The sequence below is a fragment of the Erpetoichthys calabaricus genome, chromosome 3 (assembly GCF_900747795.2).
Source record: "Erpetoichthys calabaricus chromosome 3, fErpCal1.3, whole genome shotgun sequence".
Lineage (NCBI taxonomy): Eukaryota > Metazoa > Chordata > Cladistia > Polypteriformes > Polypteridae > Erpetoichthys > Erpetoichthys calabaricus.
In genome coordinates, this window is record NC_041396.2 from 11,238,701 (window position 1) to 11,265,700 (window position 27,000).

General features: G+C 40.4%; 1 protein-coding gene across 3 annotated transcripts in view; it reads left to right on the top strand.

The window, feature by feature from the left end:
• snx17 (sorting nexin 17) overlaps positions 1 to 27,000 on the top strand; it is a 186,716-nt gene that overhangs the window by 115,007 nt on the left and 44,709 nt on the right. For all 3 annotated transcript variants that reach the window (XM_028796362.2, XM_028796364.2, XM_028796363.2), the window contains exons 5-6: positions 6,256 to 6,366; positions 13,105 to 13,195. In XM_028796362.2, the coding sequence (XP_028652195.2) occupies positions 6,256 to 6,366; positions 13,105 to 13,195 (202 nt within the window). The remainder of the gene's footprint in view (positions 1 to 6,255; positions 6,367 to 13,104; positions 13,196 to 27,000) is intronic.

The window sequence follows — 27,000 nt, forward strand, 5'->3', positions numbered from 1 at the left end:
GGCCAGAGCTGCCTTGAAAGCTTGCATATTGCGGTCTACTCAGCCAATAAAAGATTGCTTCACTTCTCATTGCATCCTTAAATGGATAACACGGTACAGCACTCTGCTACTACTGTTTATCATCAATAAACATTCAATAAATCTTCCCAACTCTGCATGAATGAAATATTTTGTGGGTTTATATTTTAATTTAACTCTTTACTAAGTACAGACAAATGGGGGGATTAATTTTAATTTCAAGTCTCCAGCCTTCTTGCCAAGTCAAAGCTGCCTTATTGTATGCTTTGCAGTGGTTTGACAAGACAAGATAAGGGAAGGGATCCCAAAGTATGTGAGTGTATTAGTAAAGATATAATATAATAAAAAAACTACTCATAATTGTAATATGTAGTTGTCATTGTTTTGAAGGGTTTAAATGTTTAACGGTTCTTGTAGTAAAAGCAGAACCTTTTCTGAATAGTCTTAATATGGAATGCGTCTTTGTTCCTTGGCTTTCTTTACCCGTTGCTTAGCCAAAACCAGAAGTATACCCTCAAGAATAAAGTTTACTTTCCCCTCTCGCATTAAATCTGTGTTGAATAAAACTTTATTTTATATAATTTGTCTGCTGCTATTTAATGTTGCATGCCAGTTATCCCAATGAGACCACTTGTCTAAATTGAACCTTTTGTGAAGTAATGGAATTGTAGTGAGCTTTTACAAACATTTGAGTATTTATACAAGTTATTGCAAGATGAAGGCTACATAGTGGTATGAACATAAAAACAGGATTGTGACTAAGGAGAAACAGGTCACTAATGTGTCATAAATTATTATAAAAGGAAGTGTGTTTAGCTGGAATTATTGCAACTAACATGCACAGCTTAAGTGTTGCATTACGAGGTTACCAAGCAAGTCCTTAAATGTCACGATTCTTCTGTAAACCGTGTGTAGCATTTAAGAGTCGCAAGAAGAGCGGGTGGCATACTCTGCATAATATATACAGTTAATTTTATAACATTCATGGTGTTTGTGTACTTTTAAAGCTGTTTATCGCAAGTACAGTTCAATGCATACAAAGTACTTGGTGAAGTATGTGAATGGGCTAGTGTGAGGTAAAAACATCATCCAAAAGTTAATGAAGAGGTGTAAAGAAAATTAGCAATGTACGGGGCCCTCCATATTGATTGGGACAAAGACACATTTTTATTTGATTTACCCCTCTGCTCCACAGTTTAAAATTACAAATCAAACAATTCAGACGTGTTTAGAGTACACACTGTAGTCTTTAAGAGGATTTGCGTACATTTCAGTCCCCCAACCCCATTTCAGGGCATGATGTTTGGGACAATTGGTGTCACAGGTGTGTGCAATTCCTCAGGTGTGCTTCATGGTTTCATAAGATACCTTGGCCTGCTTCTACACTTTGGAGTCTATAATTGCCATTGTTTAACAGTAGGACAAGAGCTGTGCACCAATGAAAGTCAAAGAAGCCATTATGAGACTGAAAAACTAGAATGAAAAGCGTAAAAACCTTCGGAGGACCTAAATCAACTGTCTGGAATATCATGACGAAGAAAGAACCCAGTGGCGAGCTCATCACAAAGGAACTTGTAGGCCAAGGAAGACCTCCACTGCTGACAACAGAAGAGTCCTCACTCTGGTAAAGAAAAAGCCCTAAACGTCTGTCCGACAGATCAGAAACAGCCTGCAGTGGGCAGATGTGTGTATGTATGTCCGAGGCGACTATCCTCTGAAGACTTCGGGGACAGCAATACAGAGGCCACACTTTAAGATGCAAACCACAAAAACAGGATGGCCAGATTATAGTGTGCAAAAAAGGACTTGAAAGAGCCTGAAGAATTCTGGGATAAGGTCTTGCAGACAGACGAGATAAAGGTGAACCTGCATCAGAGAGCAAAGTGTGGAGAGGACAAGGAACTGCCCATAGTCTAAAGCAGACCACCTCATCTGTTAAACGTGGTGGAGGTGTTGGGCATGTATGGCTGCCACAGGTCCTGGAACATTTTTCTTCATTGATGATGGAACTGCTGGCAGCAGCTGCATAATGAATTCTGAGGTGTACAGAAACATCTGATCTGTTCAGGTTCCAGTAAATGCCTTGAAACACATTGGACAGCACTTCATCCTAGAAACATAATGCTATGGCAACACAGGAGCTTTTCTAAACTATAAAATGGAAAATTCTTGAATGGCCAAACCAGTCACCTGATTACAGACCATTTGAGCAGGCCTTCCATATGCTGAAGAGGAAACGCAAGGGGATAAGCCCTCGAAAACAATGAAGAGCAGAAGGTAGCTGCATGAGAGGTTCGGCAGAGCATCACCAAAGAAGATCCTCAGCATCTGGTGATATCTATAAATCGGAGACTTCAAGCAGCCATTGCATGGAAAGGATATTCAACAAAGTCCTAAATATGGCATTTTTAATAGGCTTGCCATTGCTGTGTCCCAAACATTATGGAGCACTGGAATGAGGGAAAAGTGTTATGTGAATAAAATGTATGCAGATCCCCTTAAATGAAAGTCTGCAAGGTGGTGCTTTAATTTCATCTGAGTTGTTTGATTTGTAATTTTAATCTGTGGAGCAGAGGGTTAAATCAAGGGAAACTATGTCATTGTCCTAAACATTATGGACGGCACTGTAGTACACAATAAAGTTAGAGCCAACAACCTGTTTGGTCTTGGAAGTTTGTTGCTGACTTTCAAGAGAGCTTAACCAGTACTCCTGAGAATTATACCAGACATCGGTATCAGAATCGGGGATACAATGCGTGCTAATTTATTTATGCTAACAGTGTTTTGATATGAAGACAGGCATCTGCTGTAGACATCTGCTCTGTGACATTTTAAATATACCCCTTTATATTAAGCCAACTTCCTGTGCTTGATGTGCTTGCTTTTTTGTGGTTTTGTAGCTGGAAATAAGGCGGTTTCATTGTTCTGAAGACCCCTCCTTTTTAGTGCCTTGTTATAATCCTGACTACAACTAATAATTTCATATTTTGATAAAAGAATAAATAATATTTTCTCTTTTGTTAAAGTGAATTTGTTTAATCAAAATCTGAATGTGCAGAAGTCTGAAAAACTAAAACGGGCTAACTGAAAAAAAATGCATATGCCTACTCTCTAACAGAAATAACATCTTGGAAGGAAATGTTCTGAAGTATCCGCCAATTCTGTGTAATACAGGATGTTAGTAGATTGTTATCAATTGCTTTAAGCACCAAGCCTCAATTAGCATTACTTGTCCTTAGTATTAATGACTACTTACTGTGTATGTGTTCTTCGAGAACCTAACGAGTACAACAGAATTTTGAAATAGTTGTTTTGGAATAAAAACAGTCAAAAGTAAATAATTCAACCTACAGTGGATTCAGAAAATATTCAGACCCCTTCACTTTCTACACACATAATTATGTCATAGATTTCATTTTAAATGGATACATTGCAATTTTTGCCCATCAGTCTACACTCAGTAACCCATAAGGGCAAAGTAAAAACATGTTTTCAGAAAGGTTTATAATTCGAGTGTAGTGGTGGCTCTCTGGCTTAAGGTTGGTAACTGGAATGTTGCCAGTTCGAATCCTGGCAATGCTAGAGGTAATGCCACTCTATTGAGCCCTTGAGCACAAGACCCTTAACCTACAGAATCAGCTGTACAAATAAGCTGACGCTGTACTCTGACCCCAAGCTTCGCTCTCCCCCTCTGTGCGCCTCTGGAGAGTAAGTTGGGATATGCGAGAAATGACAAATTCCCGATGCAGGAAATTTGAATTCATTAGTTTATTTAAAATCATACACTAAAATCTTTAGTTCTTAGAAGTATTATTTGCAGTGGCACTCCAAATTGTGTTCAGGTGCATCCTGTTTACTTTAATTCACCTTGAGATAGATAGATAGATATGAAAGGCACTATATTAGATAGATAGATAGTAATGAAAGGCACTATATTCTAGATAGATAGATAGATATGAAAGAACAAACAAACAAATTTTATTTGTCCATAGGGGGGAATTTGGCCTTTTTACAGAAGCTCTTTAAATAAATAAATATATAGGTTGAGAACTAAGTAAATACATAAATAAATATACAGTATTGGCAACAAAAAGGATTTTAAGTGAAATATCTATGTGCAGGGCAGGGCCTGTGAAGTCTCTATGTAATAAACTTAAGTTATAGCGTAATGAAAATTGGATAATTAGATCTGGACCACCCTATACACATACTTAGGTCTGAACACACACCAGAATTACTATAAAGCACAAAATTTAAAAGAAAACTTCTGACTTGGCAGTCCACGTCCCAGTAAGGTGCTATACAGGTGTATTGCCATTAATATAAATGAGCCCCTGTTTTGTTTCCTGACACATTTCTGCTGAAAGCCCTCAGTGCTAGTGTGTCAGAGTGAGGATGTATAGCATTGTTCATAATAATAATAATAATAATGGCACTCAGTTTTTTTTTTTTTTTACTTTTGCCCTTTGCTACTGCCTCCAGGGGATCCAGACTGCGTCCCCTAACTGAGTTTCTCCTTTTAATTAGCTTGTTGATTCGGTGGGTCTCTCTTGACGTGATGTTACCAACCCAGCACACCACACTGGCCATCATAGTTTTTGAAGTTGTGAAGGAGGTCGCTTCCCACATTAAAGGAATGCAGTCTCCTAAGGAAAAAGAGCCTGCTCTGCCCTTTCTTGCCTAGTTCTCTGTGTTCCGAGACCAGTCCAACCTTTCATTAATGTGGAAACGAAGTACTTGTAAGGAGTGGACAACTTCTACATCCAGTCCCTGAATTGTGACTGGATCTAGAGGCTGTTTGGTGCTGCGAAAGTTAATAAACGGTTCATTTGTTTTGCTGATGTTAAGTTGTGATGTGTCTTGAACTTGACTGGAGAGCATTTGTGGCAAATTGAAACTGATTGGGCATCGCATAGAAAGTTACACATGTGGAACTGTCCCACTGCATGCCAGGACAAAATACAAGCCATGAAGTCAAGCCAGGACCTCTGGAGACCTCCTGTTCCAAATTGTGGTGAGGTATAGATCAGAGTGAGGGTACCATTTCTAAAGCTTCACATGTTCCGTGGAGCATTGTGGCCCTCCATAATTGTGAAATGGGGGACATTTGGAGCCACCAGGACTGTTCATACAAAGCTGGCCATCCAGCCAAACTGACTAACTAGGCAAGAAGGGAGGTGACCAAGAAACCAATGGTCACTTCCAACATGAGCTTCAGAAGTCCTCTACTGAGATGGAAGAAACTGAAGCAAGTGCGAACATCTCTGTAGTTCTCCATCAATAAGGTGTTTATAGTAGAGTGGCTTGATAGAAGGCAATGTTGACTAAAAGGCATATGACAGTTTAAAGGACTCTGAGATCTGAAGAAAAAGATTCTCTGGTCTGATGAGGCAAAATTGAACTCTTTGGGCAGAAATCTAAGTGCTGTGTCTGGTTAAAACAAGGAACTGCTCATCTCCTGCCCAATTCCATCCCTACAGTGAAACATGATGATGGAAGCATCATGCTATGGAGGTGCTTCTCAGCAGCAGTGACAAGGAGACTGGTCAGAACTGAGGAAGGAATGACTTCTGCCACATATAAAGAGGTCCTTGAAAGAACTGCTGCAGAGTGCACATAGTTTAAGGGCTGGTCAATGGTTTACCTTTCAGCACTACTGTGACCAGATGCATGCCGTCAAGACAAGTCTATCAGTCAAAGCCTGGACTTAAAACCCATACAACAGCCGTGGAAAGACCTGAAGATGGCAGATTACAGACATGTCCCATCGAGTCTAATGGGGCTTGAGAGGATCTCCCAGAAAGAATGGGGTAAACTGCTGAAACCCATGTGTGCAAAGCTTGTAGAGACTTACTCAGGAAGACTCAAAACTGGAATTTCTGTCAAAGGGGCTTCTGCCAAGTATTGTATTAAGGGTCTGAATACTTGTATTGAGGAGTGATTTTCGTTTTTGGTTTTTAATAACTTGTAAAACCTACCTGAAAACAATTTTTCACTTTCTTATTTTGGGTTATTGAGTGTAGGATAATTATTTAAAAATTATTAAATTTACAATAAGGTGTGCAGAAAGTGAAGGGGCCTGAATACTTTCTGAATCCACCATATGTTTGTATGTGATCCCTGAAATATAATTTGTAGTGTTTCCTGTAGTTTAAACTCCTTTTATTCAGGATGTGCTCTTCTAATTACTTTGGAAGCCCAGCATCACATAACTTGTTTGTAACATTTTGCTTATAGGAGACCCAGCAGATCCCAACCGAGGAGGTACAGTTGGACGTCCACCTTTCCAATGGGCAGAAGGTGAAAGTAAACATACTTACGTCAGACCAGACAGAGGATGTCCTTGAGGTAAATGTACCTGTGTGCTTGTTGAAGAAGTAACTTTTTTTTTTCTAAACTTTGTCTTATTGGTTCTTTTCGCCAACTTGCATCACTATTTGATGCTGAAATTTTTCTTCTGAGTAATCCTGGCAGTTTTCATTCACCTTGATAGAAAGCTAAGTGTTTGTCTGTGTCTGTCTGATTGCTGTATCTTTTTGTCATTCCAACAGATGCAGCATCATAAACATTAACACCTCTTTTACAAATCCCATACCAAATAGCATATGTCAAAGATATATGCGTAACATTTGACCTTCCAACAGATGGTGCATCACAAACATTTATAGTAATGCATTTTATTTCTATCAGTGTTTGTGATGCGCCATCTGTTGGACTGGCAAATATAATGCATTTTATTACTACAAATGTTTGAGATGTAACAGCTTTTGAAATAACAAATGCAATGCACTTTATTACCTCATACATTATAAAATACTTTCCAATAAATGGTGCACTGGAAATGTTAATAGTTAGATCTATGTTGATTACTTAGATTTCAACTTGTCTTTGACAAGTAGCACAGGTAATGTTTTTATAAAGTACAATTCATATTAACTGATTGTGAAGCATTTTTGAGTGAAACTGACAGAATCTTTGCCAAATATAACCAATTTCTGTGCCTAATTATACAATTTGATAGAATTCTGTATGTATCACTGTAAGACTTTGTGGTCTTATCCTAGGATTTTGTTTTATATTAATTACCCTGGTTGACCATCAGATGACTTCGAGGAGATTCTGGTCCACCGTCCGGCGTCTCAGGAGGGGGAAGCAGTGCAGTGTCAACACTGTGTATGGTGGGGATGGTGCACTGCTGACCTCGACTCGGGACGTTGTGGGTCAGTGGGGGGAGTACTTTGAAGACCTCCTCAATCCCACTAACATGCCTTCCAATGAGGAAGCAGAGCCTGTGGACTCGGAGGTGGGCTCCCCCATCTCTGGGACTGAGGTCACCGAGGTGGTCAAAAAACTCCTTGGTGGCAGGGCCCCGGGGGTGGTGAGATACGCCCGGAGTTCCTCAAGGTTCTGGATGTTGTAGGGCTGTCTTGGTTGACATGTCTGTGCAACATCGCATGGACATCAGGGACAGTGCCTCTGGATTGGCAGACTGGGGTGGTGGTCCCCCTCTTTAAGAAGGGGGATCGGAGGGTGTGTTCCAACTACAGAGGGATCACACTCCTCAGCCTCCCTGGAAAAGTCTATTTGAGGGTTCTGGAGAGGAGGGTCCGTCGGATAGTCGAACCTCGGATTCAGGAGGAACAGTGTGGTTTTCGTCCTGGTCGCGGAACAGTGGACCAGCTCTACACCCTTAGCAAGGGTCCTGGAGGGTGCATGGGAGTTCGCCCAACCAGTCTACATGTGTTTTGTGGACTTGGAAAAGGCGTTCAACCGTGTCCCTCGGAGAATCCTGTGGGGGGTGCTCCAAGAGTATGGGGTACCGGACCTCCTGATAAGAGCTGTTCGGTCCATATACAACCGGTGTCAGAGCTTGGTCCGCATTGCCGGTAGTAAGTCGAACCCGTTTCCAGTGAGAGTTGGACTCCACCAGGGCTGCCCTTTGTCACCGATTCTGTTCATAACTTTTATGGACAGAATTTCTAGGCGCAGCCAGGGTGTTGAGGGGGTCCGGCTTGGTGGACTCAGGATTGGGTCACTGCTTTTTGCAGATGATGTTGTCCTGTTTGCTTCATCAGGCCGTGATCTTCAGCTCTCTCTGGATCAGTTCGCAGCTGAGTGTGAAGCGGCTGGGATGGGAATCAGCACCTCCAAATCCGAGACCATGGTCCTCAGCCGGAAAAGGGTGGAGTGCCCTCTCAGGGTTGGGAGCAAGATCCTGCCCCAAGTGGAGGAGTTCAAGTATCTCGGGGCCTTGTTCACGAGTGAGGGAAGAATGGAGCATGAGATCGACAGGCGGATCGGTGCGGCGTCCGCAGTGATGCGGGCTCTGCGTCGGTCAGTCGTGGTGAAAAAGGAGCTGAGCCATAAGGCAAAGCTCTCAATTTACCGGTCGATCTATGTTCCTACCCTCACCTATGGTCATGAGCTATGGGTAGTGACCGAAAGAACGAGATCGCGAATACAAGCGGCTGAAATGAGTTTCCTCCGCAGGGTGTCTGGGCTTTCCCTTAAAGATAGGGTGAGAAGCTCAGTCATCCGAGAGGGGCTCAGAGTAGAGCCGCTGCTCCTCCGCATCGAGAGGAGTCAGATGAGGTGGCTCGGGCATCTGATCAGGATGCCTCCTGGACGCCTCCCTGGTGAGGTGTACCGGGCACGTCCAACCGGGAGGAGGCCCCGGGGAAGACCCAGGACACGCTGGAGGGACTATGTCTCCCGACTGGCCTGGGAACGCCTTGGGATTCTCCCGGAAGAGCTAGAAGAAGTGGCCGGGGAGAGGGAAGTCTGGGCATCTCTGCTCAAGCTGCTGCCCCCGCAACCCGACCTCGGATAAGCGGAAGAGGATGAATGGATGGATGGATGGACCATCATGGCCAAATTTTTAACTCAAAGTTAGATTAGGCTTTGCATTGTTTGTATCACCTCACAACACTGATTACCACATTCAAGTCGCACAATGTTCATATAAACCAGTCCTTGCATTTTCTTTTCAGCGTTTCCTTTTTTCATTATATCTAATCAATGTATGCTTTATAAATAACCTCTAAAAAACACTGCAGTAGTTTTGGTGGATGGAAGAGTGGACTTTGATTTTGAGTAAAGTTTCTACATTAATTATTACCCAGCCATTTCCCTGCTGTTGTAGGATGAACCTTAATCTGTTATCCAACAATGTTCCATCCATTCTTGCATCTTTCTAACCTGCTTATCCAGTGCACAGTCATTGGTTAGCTGGATCTTATCCCAGATATCACAGGGAATAAGGCAGGGACCTGGATAAGGGCCATTTCATCTCAGCAAGGCATACTCATTTTTTAAAAAACAAGATGTGTTTATAATATAGAAGCAGAAAATATGTGAAAGCATTTGGGTGTGGGTGTGTGTGTGTGTATAAACACAAAGGGCAATCAACCATAGAAAATAGAATTCAGGAACACTAATTAACATAGAGTAAAAGTAAGGTCCGATGGCCAGGGAGGACAGAAAAAACAAAAAAACCACAGCTACTTCCTCATGTGTCTGGTGGGTTTATCTTGACTGACGGAGCTGGCTTTGACACAGAGCTTGTTATGCACTTGCCACCCAGTATGACGGGTGAAGTTCCCTCCCTCCCCATTCCTTCACTAATTTAAACGTTACACACATCTGCTTTTTCTAGTGTTTGATTTGCTCTTCTTAGCTGGTCCATTGCATTCACTTCCAATATGATGGACTTGGGCCCCATCTGTGCTCATTTTGTATTAAAAAAAAAAATCTGCATTTATAAAGTAGGCGAACACACAGTCAGTCAGATGCTGTCTGTTGACTGTTCTTCATTAGACTCCTGTTGTCCCCTTAATGTTAAACCTTTAAGATATAACTCCTAGTTCCCATTAAAGTCAGTGTGCAAAAGGCTTACAAAATTGCATCTGTGAAAAGGAGAGAAGGAACAACATGTTATTTTCTGCTTTCACTAATCCTCAGACACAATAAAGCATTCCCTTGACATTGATATTGCTGCTATTTGAAGTCTTCCTGCTGTAATCTTTAAGAACATCCTTCAATTTTTGCTTTCGGCAACACCTTCTCTTTGAAATAATACATGTCTTTAAGAGAGAATACCGCACAGAGATGTTTAACAAAGCAAATTTAGATATGTTATGTCTGTCACAAAGCCAAAAGTACAAGCCATTAACCTTGCATGCTTTTTCTCGAATTGCCTGTACTTTCAAGGGCTTTGGGGGAAAAAAAATCCAGTATTCTGATGTTTTGTACGTCCCCTGGGAGGCACATTTGCATTTTTTACCTGTCTGTCTGCACTCAATAACAAATAATGAAAAAGTGAAAACATGTTTTTAGAAAGGTTTTCAAATTTATTAAAAATCAAAAGCTGAATTCTCTCATTCATAGAGGCATTAAAACCCTTTGCTGTGGTACTACACATTGTGGTCATGTGCCTCGTGAGTGCTTTAATTTTTTTTTAAGATGTATCTAGAACTTGATTTCAGTCCACCAGGACTTTTCCTAAAATTGGCCTAACTGAATATAACCAGGCAATAAGCATCTTGGTTAGGGAGGTGACCAGGAACCCAGTGGTCAATCTATCAGAGCTACATTAGTGCTCTGCTGAGACGGGAGAAATTGTTAGAAGGGCTACCATGGCTTAGCTGCAGTATTTATGGTAGAGTGGCTAGACAAGAGGCACTCTTAATACAATGCACAATACGATTTATTTTTTGTAAAGCCCAAAATCACACAAGGAGTGCCACAGTGGGCTCTAACAGGCCCTGCCTTTTGACAGCCCCCCAGCCTTGACTCTCTAAGAAGACAAGAAAAAATTCCCCAAAAAAAAAACCCTTGTAGGGAAGAAATGGTAAAAAAAAATTGGGAAAGGTGGTTCAAAGAGAAACCCCTTTACAGGTAGGTTGGGCTTGCAGTGGGTGACAAAAAAAGGGGTAAATACAATACACAGAACAGAACACAAGTAAACCTTAATACAATATAATAATGCAATACAAATAGTACAAGTACAGAGCAGAATTCAACAGTAGATGATATTACTTAATAGGATTTGGATTTGTTCAGATTCCTGGAGACCTCGGGTATCTAGTTGTCTTCCCCTATTGGCCATTCCACAGCTAAGTCAGCACTGGGCCAGCCAATCCAATGAAAGGACCCTTCTACCCAATGATTCCTGCGATCCTTCATCAGAGATGACTTTACCTTTGGCAGGTGTGCCGTGGCACCAAGTGCCACATCTGAGTACCGAGAAGAAAAGCAGAATAGGTGAGGGTTAGTAACAAATTATAACTATCATATTACTTATGTTTTTGGTGCTAATGACTAACAACAGAGATGCAGTCTGTACAGCTAATCAGCAGCTCTAGTCAGGATATACTAAACTGAAGTAGTGAGTCTTCAGCCGGGATGAACAATCCCACTTGGAATTTGCCAGAGGCCATTTACAGGACTCTGAGAGAATGAGGAGAAAAGATTTTCTGGTGTGATGAGAGAGAACTTTTTAACTCTTTGGACAAAATTTCAAGCACTGCCTAATGCCATCCCTGTGGTGAAGCATGGTGGCAGTGGGTGCTTCTGAGTGGTAGGAACAGGGAAACTGGTCAGAATTGAGGGAATGGTGAATTCATCTAGATACTTGTTGGTCCTTGAAGAAAACCTGGTATACATCACGCGTGACCTCAGACTACGGTGATTGGGTAATTATCGTGCTGAAAGGTGAACAAAGCATATGGCCAAGACCGCACTGCAGTGACTTTGTGACAAGTCTCTGATTGTCCTTAAGTTTCCCAGATATAAACTCCATAGAACACATGTTGGGTGACCTGAAGAAGAGTTTTCCATTTTTTAGCTTTAAAAAATTTCTGTGTTGCATTAGCAGTATGTTAGGATCATTTTCTTGTTGTAGGATGATGCCCTCCACTTAACACCATTAGTATGTTTTATACAATTAGGTTCAGTGATAGTCTTTTCCGTAGGTCATAAGGCTACTCAGTTTCTGCTTGTACTTAAACTGCATTGTTTATGTATGGAGATTTTGATGTTGCTTTTAATATTGTCATATTCATTGCATGGGTTGTATTTGTTGTTCGTTGTTATTGTAATGTTATGTTAGTCTCTGGGAGACCACACAAGTGAGTCTGTTTGTATTGTGTACACATGACAGTAAATCTGATCTTCAGGTAATATGTACAATTAATCAGAATTGTTTATTTCTCTTTTGTAATTCTTTTTTAATTCTTGTGTAAATTTTCTAATTCTTGAATTTGTCTGCCTGTATTTCTTGAGTTTCTGTAAAAGCTTAATTTAACCCTTGGAACAATTTAAGTCTATCTGTCTGTTACATAGTGTCTTTCCTATCTCTCTCTGTCTGTTGTGATCATCCAAGGAATTGAAAGGTCTGACAGTTGGAAGAATTTTGGTGTGCCAGTTCAACCCTTCCCTGTTTACGTTCAGTTCTTTAACAAAAACAATGCGTAGTGGTGTAAGGCATCAAAACAAAAGCTGTCACCATGTAAGGATGGTGGCTCCTTCTAATCCGGCTGCGTCATTGGGTTGGTTGGTATGGAGCTCCTTTGCTCAGGTCATCTCCCTATAAAGTGACACCGCCTTCCGTGCGGTTCTCCTTTTGAAGCCCAGGGACTGGAAGTGGCAGAGTCAGTTGCCCTCAATGGATGGTTTCTCAGAACTGTGGAGGAACAAAACAGCAAGACTGTTAGTGGCAGCACCCCCTCTCGACCCAGGGTGGTATCACGTACCTGGGAAGAGCTTGGATGTTGATCTTCAGGTGACCATGTGTAGCAAATATATGACAATAAACTTATGAAAATTTTTTTATTTTTTTTTTAACCTAACCCCTTGATGTCGGTGCATGTCTACTACTCTACACATGCAGTGCATTGTGTGAGTTATCTTGTATGTCAAGATATCAGTGATACTGTTCTCTGCTGAAAGGTAATGTGTAATGAAAATTTCATTAAACATTTTTCATAACTTATTGAATAATTCAGTTTTATTGTGCACAAAATGTTCATTTACTTTATGCCTCTAACACTGTGTTTTATATGTTTGTTTATTTTTGTACTTTTGCAGGCTGTAGCTTCAAAATTAGATCTTTCTGACGATCTTGTTGGATATTTTAGCCTCTTCCTGGTACGAGAGGGCAAGGATGGCAGTTATTCCTGTAAGTATGCTGTCACCTTCCAGGTTTAAACATGCATTTATGTGTGATCAAGAACAGAGTTTTTGCATTTTATTTTTGTGGCACATACGTTTAGAAATCATGAAAAACATCTAGCATAACTATAATATTCAGATAATGGACGTCGTCGGATGGGCATGCTGAGAAATCTGTCACGATTGGAGCTATTCTGAGAGTTTATGTGGATACTGCTGTAGATTCACATCACCCAAGACCTAGGTTCAAATCACATCCCCATCACTGCCCCAACGACATGCAGATAATGTTGTTTGACGACCCTAAATTGGCTTTGCATGAGTGTGCCTTGTGATGGACTGGAGCAGCATACAAGGTTATTTTCTGATATCTGCCTAGTGCTCCCCTGAACTGGACTGAATGAGGTACTGTACACCTGTAAATGGATGAGTGAATCTCTGGGAATAACAGTAGCTGAAGCTGAACTCTACTGTACAAACCACTTGCACTCTCTGTATGTTTGCACAACTCATTTGCTTTTATTGACCAAAGGTATGGCAGTCAACCACAATAGCTATCACTTCACCAGTGAAAGAATCAAAAGAGAATCGGAAACGTCCATCTGAGTAATATAGTAGCTGTTTCAGAGGTGTCACATCAGTATATGTTGAGATTTCTGTTCATAGAATATCTTGTCTGGTCTTTGGCGGTATACTGTATTTTGTGTATTACTTGAGGTGTTTAAATGATATACTTAGTTTCTACTTCTAGCAATTCGTTATTCTATTTAGTGTAGGAAAGCACACACTTTATGGCATTGGGGAAGGGACAGTTGGACACTAAACATGTTGGCTGTTCAAGTATAGTGGTTGCCTTATTCACAAGCTCTGAAAGTTTGAGACTTCTGGGGCATCTCTTGATGGTATGACTCTAGATCCAAAATGGTATTGTGTAATTTTCCTACATTGCAGCCTTAATCTATAATCATTTAAATTCATTTTTTCCATCAGTCAGTACCCTAGAATGACAATGCTAAAACAAAATTTTAGCCATTTCTCCACATTTATTTAAAATTAAAATCTTAAATATTACACTGCTATAAATATTCAGACCCTTTTTTCAGTACTTAGTTGTGTTTTTGGTAGCCATTCCAGCCTGGAGTCTGCTTTGGTATGATGTGACAAGACTTTTTGATTTGGGGAATTTCTACCTTTTTTCTTTGCAGATCCTCTCGAGCCTTGTCTGGTTGTAGGAAGACTGTCGTTGGACAGCTGCTTTAACATCTCTCCAGGGGTGTTCAGTTGGGTTTATGTCTGGGTTCTGGCTGGTCAACTCCAGGACATTCCTAGAGTTCTCCTTAAGTCATACCTGTATTTCCTTTGCTTTGTGCTTAGAGGTTCTTGTCCTGTTAGAAGGTGCAATCTCAGCTCAGAGCTCCCCAGAGCAGATTTTCATTAACAATATCTTTTTACTGTGCTCCATATAGCTTTCAATCAAAGTTGACTAGTCATTCAGCCCCTGTGTCTTTTACTGAGGAAGGCCTCCTGCCGACTCTTCATAAAGCCCAGATTGTTGATTTTTTCCATAAATACAACAATTGCTCAGAGTTTCTCCCATCTCCACATAAGTTCTCTAGAGCTCAGCTGGAGTGATCATGGGTTCTTGGTTTTTTCTCTTACCAAGCCCTTCTTCTACGATTGCTCAGTTTGTCTGGGTGGCCAGCCCTAGGAGGAGTTGTGGTTGTTCCAAATTTCATCCAATTAAGAATTATAGAGGCCACCGTTCTCTTGGAAACCTTCAATGCTGCAGGAATGTATTGTAGTTTGCCCCAGATTTCTGCCTTGACGCAATCCTGACTTTTAAGTTCTACTAGCAATTCCTTAATCCTCATAGACTGGTTTTTGTTTAACTTGTTGGTCTTTCTATAGACAGGTGTGTGTCTTTCCTAATCCTGTCCAATCAAATGAATTGACCACAAGTAGGGTCTGTATACTTTAGTCATTGGGAGGTCTGCAGAAAAGAATGGCAGATAAATCTCAAAATCTCCAGGGGCCTCACGCATAACGCCATGCGTAGAATTCGCACTATAATATGACGTAAGCACAATAGTGGAAATGTGCTTACGCACAAAAAAATCCAGATTCATAAATCTGTGCAAACGTCAGCTTCCACGTTCTTACGCTACATAAATCCCGGTCAGCGTGAAAATGAACGTACGTGCTCGCGCCTGCTGTCCTGCCCAACTCCTCCCAGAATTACACCTCTTTGAATATGCAAATCAATATAAATAGCCCTTAAGCATGGCCTTCTATGAAAAGACAATGGTAAAAGTACGAGTGAAAACAGAAGAATTTCAGCAAATACCAAGTGGAGGCAAGGAAAAACTTACTATTTGTTGGTTTAAACAGTGGTATAAACAACAAAAGGAAGTTGATCGAGTGACATATAGTGTCGGAGAAACTCGAAAGCTCAAGTTCACAAAGTTGCACAGTGCCCGAAATAAAAAAAAAAAAGTTGTCAGATGTCCAAGTCGCCATGAAAAGGAGTGTCATATGAAAGCTTATTAGGGTACGGAGAAAAAAAAAAGGAACACAGTGTGAAAAAAGCATGAAATGTCAACTTTAATCTCAAAATTTCCACTTTAATCACGTAGTTTATTTTGTCATTAAAGTAGAACATTATAAACTTCATCTTAAAATCGTTTAATTTACTGGTTTCTCTAGTCCCATCGTAACTAAAGTAGCACATTAAATGCTTTGTTTTGTATCTGATCTTCTATGTGCTGTGTGTGTGAATCGCTACGTGCTTCCGGGCTTTCTCTTCCTCCGACTGGACACAGAATCCATTACATTCGTAATATTACAGCTCTCTGAGTAATTAAAATACTGAGACATATACGTGATATCATTTTCATGATGATAGGAGTTAGAGCATGTTATTAAACATGGGAACACAGTGGCTCAGTGATTGTTCATGTCTCACGCAAGATGCTTGCTGCACCATGCGCGACCTTTGATGAAATACTTTATTAAAGAAGTACTGTCTCTTTCAAACGTACTAACCTCCAATTCCTGTCCTTACTTTTCTTTCTCCAAATACCCAATCGCCACACAATCAGCTCTGTAATAGACGTTAAGCCATCTGTAAGCTTAGAACGCTGATTCTTCAAAACTTTTAAGAAACATTGAACTATCTTGATAGTACGTGTTTAATTGTTCTATCCATCTATCCTTCCAGTGTCGCGCCAGCACCAGCAAGAATACAGCACGAGGCAAGAACAATCCGTGAACGAAGCTCCAGCTCCTCACTTAGTGCTGTGGCACCATGTAGTTAACGTTAAAGTTTTATCTGTATAATATAATAAACATATTTTGCTGCATTTCATCTTAAAAATGATATCGTCGTCATATGTAAATACGCACTTCATAAAGTGGCTCAGGTTGTGCAATATTATAACTGTAGTGCAAGTTTACAGTGAGGTGATTGTACTTACTGTATAAGTACAAACAGTTCTACAAGGAGCACTTGATGGACTGATTGAGTGCATTTATAGTTCTTAGGATGAAACTGTTTGTGAACCGCTAGGTCAGTACAGGAAAGGCTCTGAAGCATTTGTCAGATGAGAGCAGTTCAAATAGCGAATGGCAGAGGCAGCGTGTGCTTGATGCTGTATACCGATAATTCTCTTTCCGATCAGCTACTGTACAGCTGTGATTCACCCTCAGAAACAGTGATATAAATACTCCGAGTGGTGCAGTGAGAGTAATATGGAAAAAGATGATCCGATGTGGCAACCCCTAACGGTAGCAGCTGAAAGAAGAAGAAGGTGGTGCAGTGAGAGTAGCAACGTTAAAGCAGTTATGGTATTTGGAATAGTTTGACCATTCTGTAGACCATTATATTGTTACAGGTTAATTGCAATCAGATGCATTAAACTAATAAACAATATGAGGTTAATTTCATTGTATTTATAAAGCCATGTCAGGGATGTGGATCTAAAAAAGAAAGGAAAACCACACTGGAACAGTAGCACTGCTTTGACGCTGGGTGCCGCCAGTCTGCAAAACCGAGCAGAGAACTTGCGTACAGTAGGGTATGAGCTGCCGTGGAAATGTGCATGGCTTTGCGCCAAGTTTAGGTTTTATACATCACGATTTGAATGTGGAAACGTTCTTGTGAAACATTTTTGTACATACTATGCACCATTTATACATGAGGCCCCAGGTGTGTGAAGCTTGTTTCATCATACCCAAGAAGACTGTAGACCATAACTGCTGCCAAAGGGGCTTCAACAAAGTACTGTGTAATGGGTCTAAATTCTTGTTAATGTAATATTTTAGAATTAAGTGTTGGTATTGAGTGCTATTTAACGAGGGGAAAACTGAATTTAAATGATTTTAGCACAAGGATAAACCAAAACGTGAAAAGTGAAGAGATCTGAATACGTTTTGAATCCACTGTACTATCTATACAGAAATATCTTTTCTAGGATTTAGGACTTGCTTTTGTTTAAATGTGCCCTTGAACTGGTAATTTACAATTTACAAGGGGGCTCTGCCCCCTACTCGCTTCGCTCACCAAACCCCGGGCAGACGCTGTGCACTGGCTACTTCGCGGCTCTGCCACTCGTGTATGGGTAAGCAGATGTACAATTTCAACGAATTGTTATTTTCATGGGAATTGTTACATATGCAAAATAGAACTATTTTACATTACAGCGGGTAATTAACCATAGTAAAAAATAATTTTATTTCAATTTATTAAGTTTTACTATGTTTCATGTTGTGTTAGAGGTATTCATTGCGTTATATGTTTTCGTTTTGTTTGGCTTTGAAATTAACACGAAAAATACTTTTTAAACTTACTCTTTTACTGTAAAACTTAAGTAAAAACAATATTTGGAATTAACTTTTTGTCAATATCAAATTCAATTTTGATTCCGTGTTTGGACTTACATTGTGACAACGTGTAAACGTTTTAATACGAATGGCATATCAAGATCTCCTTTTGTGTCTAATATTTTCCATGGAAGATGTACTACATTACCTTTCTTGTCGCCTGTTAAAATTTTACATGTCAGAATTGTTCGACCAATTTTCAGTACAACTAATCTTGTTCCATTGTATAGCCCATTACTACGGTGTTAACGATCGTAGATACTCTACAGGATATTGTAAGTTGAAGTTTTCATCTTCCACACCATCACCACCAACTGCTTCAGCATAGTCTATTGATACGCATTTAACCAATTTGCCGTGTAACTGATCGATAATTTTCGCGTTAATTCGCTTGCCTTCATCGTTTCTCGGTGCTAAGATTGCCTGTGTATTCATTTCTTCTGTTGATAACCCTTCTCTAATAAGATTCGGACATAATAGGTCTTTTACTGGGAACTTAAAGTGAGGAAAACATAAAAATGTGTAAGAGCTGAAAGCACAAGAACTATGTCTGACAAAAGCATTCACACCAATGAGAGGTGAGAGGGTCGTGGCTATGGGTCATTAACCGGAAATGGTTGAGAGGAGGGTGGGACCCCCTCTACCAACTTAAAAAAATCTCTTGGCAATAGTCTTGTCTTGTCTCGTCTCAAGATTTTCTTTTATAATAGAGAGAGATGTCTGGGATAGTGTTCATCTATGAAAATAACTATTGTGTACTTATAAGGTATCATGACATAAATGTTATTGAGATTGACATTTGACCCTTTTTTGAGGCAGCTGAGCACAGTTCTAAACATCTGTTAAAATGTCCTTACTTTTCAGTGTTTATCATTGACTTTTCTTCACGTCACTACTGTATCCCTGTGTACTTAGCTCAGTGGGAGGGTGTACTTTATTAGGACGAAGGTCAGCTGTTTTCATGCCTTAAGCAGAAAGGTGTTTTTTTTTTTTTTGTGCTTTAAAGTTCCAGATGGTCATTTATTTTTCCTGAAATGTTGTTTTTTTTTTTTATTTATTGTTAGTGTTAAAGGTACCTCAGAAACGAACACAGAACATGTGCAGAAGAATTGAAATTCAAAAATATATGCTTTGTTTTTGTTTGGGTCTGTTTTCAGTCAACACCAGCTGCATCTATTTCAATGAGCCGTTTGCTAAGTACTAGTAATGAATCAATATATTTTAGAAAAGCAAAAGCTGATCCTCTACATGGAGAGGAGCCAGTTAAGGTAGTTGTGGCTGTCTGATATGGATGCCACCTGGACACTTATCTGTGGAGTTTTTATGGGCGTAACCAGCTGAGAGGAGACCCTGGGGAAGACCCAGGTCTCGCTGGGAGGATTTTATATCCCAGATGGCTTTAAGGTCTTACCATATGAGTTGGCAAGTGTGGCTGGAAATAGGGACGAATGGGCCTAACTGCTCTCTTGCCCCCGTGACCTGGCTTCAGTTAAGCAGTGAAAATAAATAAATAAATGAATAAATACAAGCAGCATTGACATTGGCCGCCTACATGAGAGGTGTGAAGGGGCACCGTACTGTCTAATTTCTCACCTTTTTTGCATATATCAAATTATTGAACTTGCTTTTTTCACACATAGTTGCTAATTTGTTAGTGTTGCTGCCTCATGAAGCTAGCACCTTATGTTTAAATACCATACTTGTGTCTTGTGTGCGTTTTCCTCTTAACACTGTGGTTTTCCAACCTCATCCTGTAGACTTGTGTGTGTTTGTGTGTGCGCATGTGAGGTAAATTGTCCCTAAAGGAGTGTTACAGTGAGCTGTTCGGCTATAAAAGTAAAATTTCATTAGCTAGTTAGTAATATACGATTATCATGAAGATCAGCATGCTAAGAAGATGCAATAGCTGAAAACTCTTCTAGTCGCAGCCGTTAAGTATGTACTCAAAACTGACTTTTGGATTGTGAAGTATCTACCCATAATGTGCTAGCACAAAGGTAAAGATTAACAGAGGAATCTGCAGCAAACATGTGGACCAGCAGATGTAGAGTTTACAAACTCACAAAACATTGTGTCAGCTAATTGACTTGCCCCTATGAACTGGACCATTTTTTGTTCTTACTTGCAATTCTGATGAATTTAACATGTGTCTCAAGGCTACGTGACATTACACAACTTTTTCCAGCGATTTCCAGGGGCAGATTTCATTTACGTTATCTTAGCGAGTCGGGGAAAGTCACCAGCATGCTCCCAAGACTCCCAGTTGTGTAGTATGACAAACCCAGCGACTCAGTCCAACCAGTCTGAGGCTCTCATTGACAAGGTTTGATTTTGTCTTATGTCTTAGGGGTGAGCTCTGTATGCACGAGGCTTGGTAAACAATAAGTGCCCACCAGGGAGTGCAATGCATGTAATGCAGCGGCAGTGAATAAGGAATGCAGGTGTTTTGGACCTCACTAAAAGAAAAGTGACTCATCTGTCAGATATATATCCCTTGTTTCACATATCAGAAAAGATTGGAAAAAATATAAAAAAAGACCAAAATTTGCATCTCAACTCACCCTGCCTATAAACTCTTCTTACAGCAACTGGCACAATTAGGCAGCACGTCATTGGTGTTCAGAGAAAGGGTGAGCTTTGGAACACTTTGGAAATGTGAAACTACTCTGGAGAGCTATCATGCAGTCACCTAATGTGACATACCAATCAAGATAATTGTGATGCTCCCGCAACAAGATCAGCAACTAGAGTCAACAAGGTTTACTAGACATTGTGTAGTGTAATGTGACATTGGCTTAACCCACAGTGACAGACTACCTGAGTATACCCAGAATTTGGTTCCATCAGAGTGGATGTTCTTGTCGGCTTGCCCGACATCATCTGAGCATGTTCTGCCTTTTCTTGGAAACATTTTCCCTGCATTATTTCCTGTGTTATTAACAGGGTATCTCATTTATTAGTCGTTTGCCTTTGATTATGAAATGTAAATAAAATTTGCATGCCTAATATAACTAGATGAATGAAATACTAATTGATGACATTAATTGAAAACAATAAACAAATTACTAGACATATACTGTGGATTCAGAATGTATTCAGAGCCCTTCACTTTTTCCATATTTTGCTGTGTCCTAAAATCATTTCAATTCATTTTCCCCTCCATCATTCAATTCTCCAAAATAACAAAGTAAAAACAGAATTTAAAAAATGTTTGCAAATTTATTAAAAATAAATTAAAAAGGATCCAATTGACACAGGTATTCAGCCCCTTTCAAGGACCACTGGCAGTGGTTGTAGCCTGAAACCTTTTTGGGTTTGACGCAAACAAACTTTGTACGCCTGAATTGGAGGATTTTCTGGCATTTTTCCCTGCAGATCTGTCAGGATGGATGGAGACCGTCAATGGAAGGTTATTTGGCAGCTCACTCCAGAAATGTCCAATTGGGTTTAAGTCCGAGCTCTGGTTGGGCATCTCAAGAACATGCAGAGTCACTTTGCTGCATTCAGCTTTCTCTCAACCCTGTCTAGTCTTCCCAGTCCTTGGAAACAAATCCATAGCATGATGATGCTAGCACCGTATTTCACAATTTGGAATGATAATGTCACAGGTAATGAGCGGTACCTGGTTTCCTCCTGGCACGATGCTATGTATGGCTTCATCAAACCAGAGAATCTTGTTTCTCATAGTCTAAGGGTGATTTAGGAGCCTTTTCAAGCAGGCTTTTGTGTGTCTTTTACTGAGGAGAGACTTCTGTTTAACCACTTTGTCATAAAGCCCATACTGGTGGAGTTTTGCATTGAAGACTGCCCTTCTGGATGTTTCCCACATCTCCACACAGGTTCTCTGGAACTTGGCCAGAGTGAACATCTGGTTCTTAGTCATCTCTGTTACCAAGGCACTTTTTCTGCCATTTCCCAGTTTGGTCAGGTGTCCAGCCCTAGGATGAGTCATGGTTGTTCCATTCATCTTTTCATTTAAGAATTATGAAGGTCACTGAGTTCTGAATGAATGCTGCAGGACATATTTTTTTGTAGCCCTCCCCAGATCTGTGCCTCGACACAATCCTGTCTCTAAGCTGTGCTGGCAATTGCTTCAATTTCATAGCTTGACTTTTGGTTGGACAATGACTGACTGACTTTTGGTCAACTCTGGTGCATTCTATAGACAAGTGTCTTTTCTAATCATATGCAATCAGCTGAACACATCACTGGGTGTGCATACACTAACCTCCAGGACATCTTTACCAAGCAATTTTGGTCCATAGCAAGGAGAATTATTAGTGACACCAGTGTTCCCAACAAAGGCCTCTTTTCTGTGCTGCGGTCAGGTAAACACTATGGCTGCCTAAAATCCACTTCAGAAAGACTGAGGAGGAGCCTCTTACCTAGGAAGAGGAGAAGCTTCTGACCACTTGCATCTGCATGTAAATAAGGAAAGTGTCTAGAAATACATGATGCCCTATTGTCAACTCTGTTTAGTTACTAGTATTATTTACTAATTATTATTATTATTTACTAGACAGTAACTTCGCACTGCACAATAACGTGCAGTGAAAATACACTTGACCCTTGACCTTGATCTTCAATATGTATACAATGATTTAAGATACGAAGGGGTAGGTGAAGTGACGGCGAAGGTGGTTGGGAATGAGAATGGCGCATGTGCTGCACGGCTGCCCTGCTGCTCGCTGCTGAGAGTTGATTCTACAATAAAATAAAAATAGAGGAATAATTCCAAAACTCTTCCCTTTCAATATAAAGTTGTAGTGCAGAGTTTCAGCATAGTATATGTGTACCAAATTTCAGGCTACAGGTTATTTGATTTTTGAGCGTGCCATTCCTGGGTTGACCTTTGACCTTGGATCATCATCGCCCCAAAAGCGGATAGTAGATGTCACGTAGTATATGTGTACCAGGTCAATAGTTCAGACGGTTTGCGAGCTACAGGTGATTTAAAATGCTGCACAGACAAACGGACAGCCGCGGCAGCGTATTATATAATTATTTATTACATATAATTCTATTGATTTTTGAATCTTTGTGGACCTGGAGAAAGCATATGACAGGGGGCCTCGAGAAGAGCTGTGGTATTGTATGAGGAAGTCGGGAGTGGCAGAGAAGTACGTAAGAGTTGTACAGGATATGTACGAGGGAAGTGTGACAGTGGTGAGGTCTACGGTAGGAGTGACGAAGGTGGGATTACATCAGGGATCGACTCTGAGCCCTTTCTTATTTGCAATGGTGATGGACAGGTTGATAGATGAGATTAGACAGGAGTCCCTGTAGACTATAATGTTTGCTGAGGACATTGTGATCTGTAGCAATAGGGAGCAGGTCAAGGAGAACCTGGAAGGTGGAGATATGCTCTAGGGAGGAGTGGAATGAGGGTCAGTAGGACCACCAAGACGGAATACATGTGTGTGAATGAGAGTGAGGTCAGTGGAATGTTGAGGATGCAGGGAGTAGAGTTGGCAAAGATGGATGAGTTTAAATACTTGGGATCAGCAGTACAAAGTAATGGGGACTGTGGAAGAGAAGTGAAGAAGAGAGTGCAGGCAGGATGGAGTGGGTGGAGAAGAGTGTCAGGAGTGATTTGTGACAGACTGGTATCAGCAAGTGTGAAAGGGAAGGTCTACAGGACAGTAGTGAGACCAGCTATGTTGTATGGGATGGAGACGGTGGCACTGACCAGAAAGCAGGAGACAGAGCTGGAGGTGGCAGAGTTAAAGATGCTAAGATTTGCATTGGGTGTGACGAGGATGGACAGGATTTGAAATGAGGACATCAGAGGGTCAGCTCAAGTTGGACGGTTGGGAGACAAAGTCGGAGGGGCAAGATTGTGTTGGTTTGGACATGTGCAGAGGAGAGATGCTGGGTATATTGGCAGAAGGATGCTAAGGATAGAGCTGCCAGGCAAGAGAAGAGGAAAAGAGGCAGGCCTAAGAGAAGGTTTATGGATGTGGTGAGAGAGGACATGCAGGTGATGGGTGTAACAGAACAAGATGCAGAGGACAGAAAGATATGGAAGAAGATGATCCGCTGTGGCAACACCTAACGGGAGTAGCCGAAAGAAGATGTTTTTTAATTGCCCCATTGTATTCATATCAAGGCACAGTCATGGGAGTTGAGCAACTAAGCATTTCTTTTTAAACTATATGTATAATTTGTGTGTGACAAATACAATTTGATTTAATTTAATATGAATTGAACTGACCACTAATGGATTCCAAACAAGATGTAGAAACATCTTAATGATAATTAGAATAGGATGCACCTGAGTGAAATTTAATCTGTCATAGAAAAGGGTCTGAACACTTGCGTCAAGTGCTGTTTGTTTTTTTTTTGTTTTTTTTTCCTTCCCTTTGTCATGTTGGGGTACTGAGTGCTACTTTTGTGGGATTAATTTAAGTGGATTTTAGCATAAGGTTACAACATAACGTGAAAAAAATGAAGGGGTCTGAATAGTTTCTGAATTTTGGGTTCAGTATCGATACCAGCTTTCGGACCTCAGTACCAGTATCAAAATGGCTCCAAAGCAAATGACGGATAACTGCAAAACCTCCCATCTTACTCCTGCCTCCCTGGTATAACACCCAAACATGCCAAACCAACACACTGTTTACCTCTTGATAGTCATGATGTCCTGATCGATTCGAAGCATGCAGTTTTGACTCCACGAAATGCATCTGTAACGTACTGTTTGTGGGTATTCTGGAACTTTTCCAGTACTGGTATACCATGCAACCTTACTGTGTAATTTATTAGCATTTTAAGAGAGAGAGGGTAGGAGCCATGTGCATGACAAACAAACTCAGGATCCCAGTTTAGGACCCGAGTGCAGCCATGCAATAGGTGACACCACAATAGTTCAGATGGAATGGAACCAATATGAGGTTATTTATGGTGGCTGGAGTGCCAGGTTGGAGGGCCTACATGCAAGGCTGGATGCAGATTAACGTCATACCCAGGACAGAGCAATTGCAGGTTAAGGGCCTCACTCAATGAAGTAGAGTCACTTTTGGCATTTACGGGATTCAAACCAGCAACCTTCTGATTGCCAGTGCAAATACCTAGCCATTCCGCCCAGCATTTTAATATTAACATTTAACACTGTAAAACAAACTGAAAGATACTCTATGCAGATGTTATATGGGTTGTTGTTAGGTTTTTACATTCCTACCTGTGTATTTTGGGGGTCCTTTTCTGATTCCAGCATGGTTTTAGTTAATGATACATTTATTTTGTTTTGTCTGTACATGTTTAAAATACCAGAGACTTTTCATCATCTACAATATGTGCTATTTATACAAAGTTTGTTTTCCATTTATAGTGTAATTGGATTGAAACCTATCGTGCCTGTGTAAATAAGACCATGTTAACATAAAAGTAAACAAAAAATGCATTTAGTCTGTTTTAATGTATTTGGGTCATATTTTGAAAAGCTACTGAAAATAACATCTCAAGATTTTTTTTTTTCTGGTGTAAATAGGAGCCCTTGTTAGATTCTGGCAAGCTTGCACAAGACTGAAAAATAGAATTTGATGAAATAAACAACACAGCCTGCCACTTTTCAGCTAACCATTAAAATTAAACAAATGCAGATGGGTCCTAACATCTTACAAGTTCCTACAAATTAAACAATTCAAACATTGTGATTAAAGTGCACATTGTGCACTTTGATTTAAGAGGATTTTCATACATTTTGGTTGCACCATATAGAAATGCCCAGGGCAGAGTAATGTTTGAGACATTTGGGGTCACAGGTGTTTGTGATTCCTTTCGGTGTATTTCATGGCTTCATAAGATATACCCAGATTGCTTCTAGCCTTCGGCATCTGTAGTTGCCATTGTTCAACATAAGGATAAGAGCTGTGCCAATGAAAGTCCAAGAAACCATTATGAGGCTGAAAAACAAGACCAAAACCATTGGAGACACTGGGAGCATCTTAGTCTGACCTAAATCCACTAACTGGAATATCATGAAGTAGAAAGAATGCCCTGGTGAGCTCAGTAAGAATAAAGGGACTGGTAGGCCAAGGAAAACCTCCACTGCTAATGACAGAACAATCCTCTCTCTGGTAAAGAAAAAGCAACAAACGCCTGTCTGACAAATCAGAAACAGACTTCAGGAGGACAATGTGTGTGTGTATCAGAGATGACTATCAGCAGAAGACTTAATGAACAGAAATACAGAGGCCACACTGCAAGATGCACACCACTAAAACAGGATGGCCAGATTAGAGTTTGTGAAAAAGGAATTAACCCTTAACTACCTGCGCTGGTGTATTTTGTACAGCAATCTCAATTATTTTTGTTCAACGTCCTTTTACTCGAACCTACCGGCAACATCTGCCATCTATCCTCCGCTTGATTCACTATAAGTACAGTATCGCAATGGTTTCCCTCCAGTGTGTCCCAAGTTGGTTTTATGAGTGGATCTGCCGCTGCAAGTTCCATATGGTACATTTAGTACTTACGTATGTATGACAATAATGAGATTGTCTGCAAAGAACATTCAATAACTGAAGTGAAATGTGATACTTGTGCAAATCCTGCATTGGGTGAAAGTGTGACCAGGTGACAAATGAGCACTGGAAAAGTGAATATGGTTTATTTTTGGAAAGTCTTCGACTGTGTTGTACTATTCAGTCATATGGCGTTTAATTACATTAAAAACACATACAATTTAAAATTATTGCATTATTTTATATTACAACCTCACAACGTGCATATAAATAGCCATTTTAACATTGGTGCATAAAGTACACAGCGCAAGTACTTATGAGCTGAAAAATTGGTGTGAGTAGTTAAGGGTTAAAAGAGCAGAAGGAGGTGGCAAGAGCGGATTAAATAAACAGATATTGAAATCACAAATGCTCTAAAGTTGCATTTTCTTGAAGTGCACATGTTTGAAGAAGCCCAGAATTTTCCAGG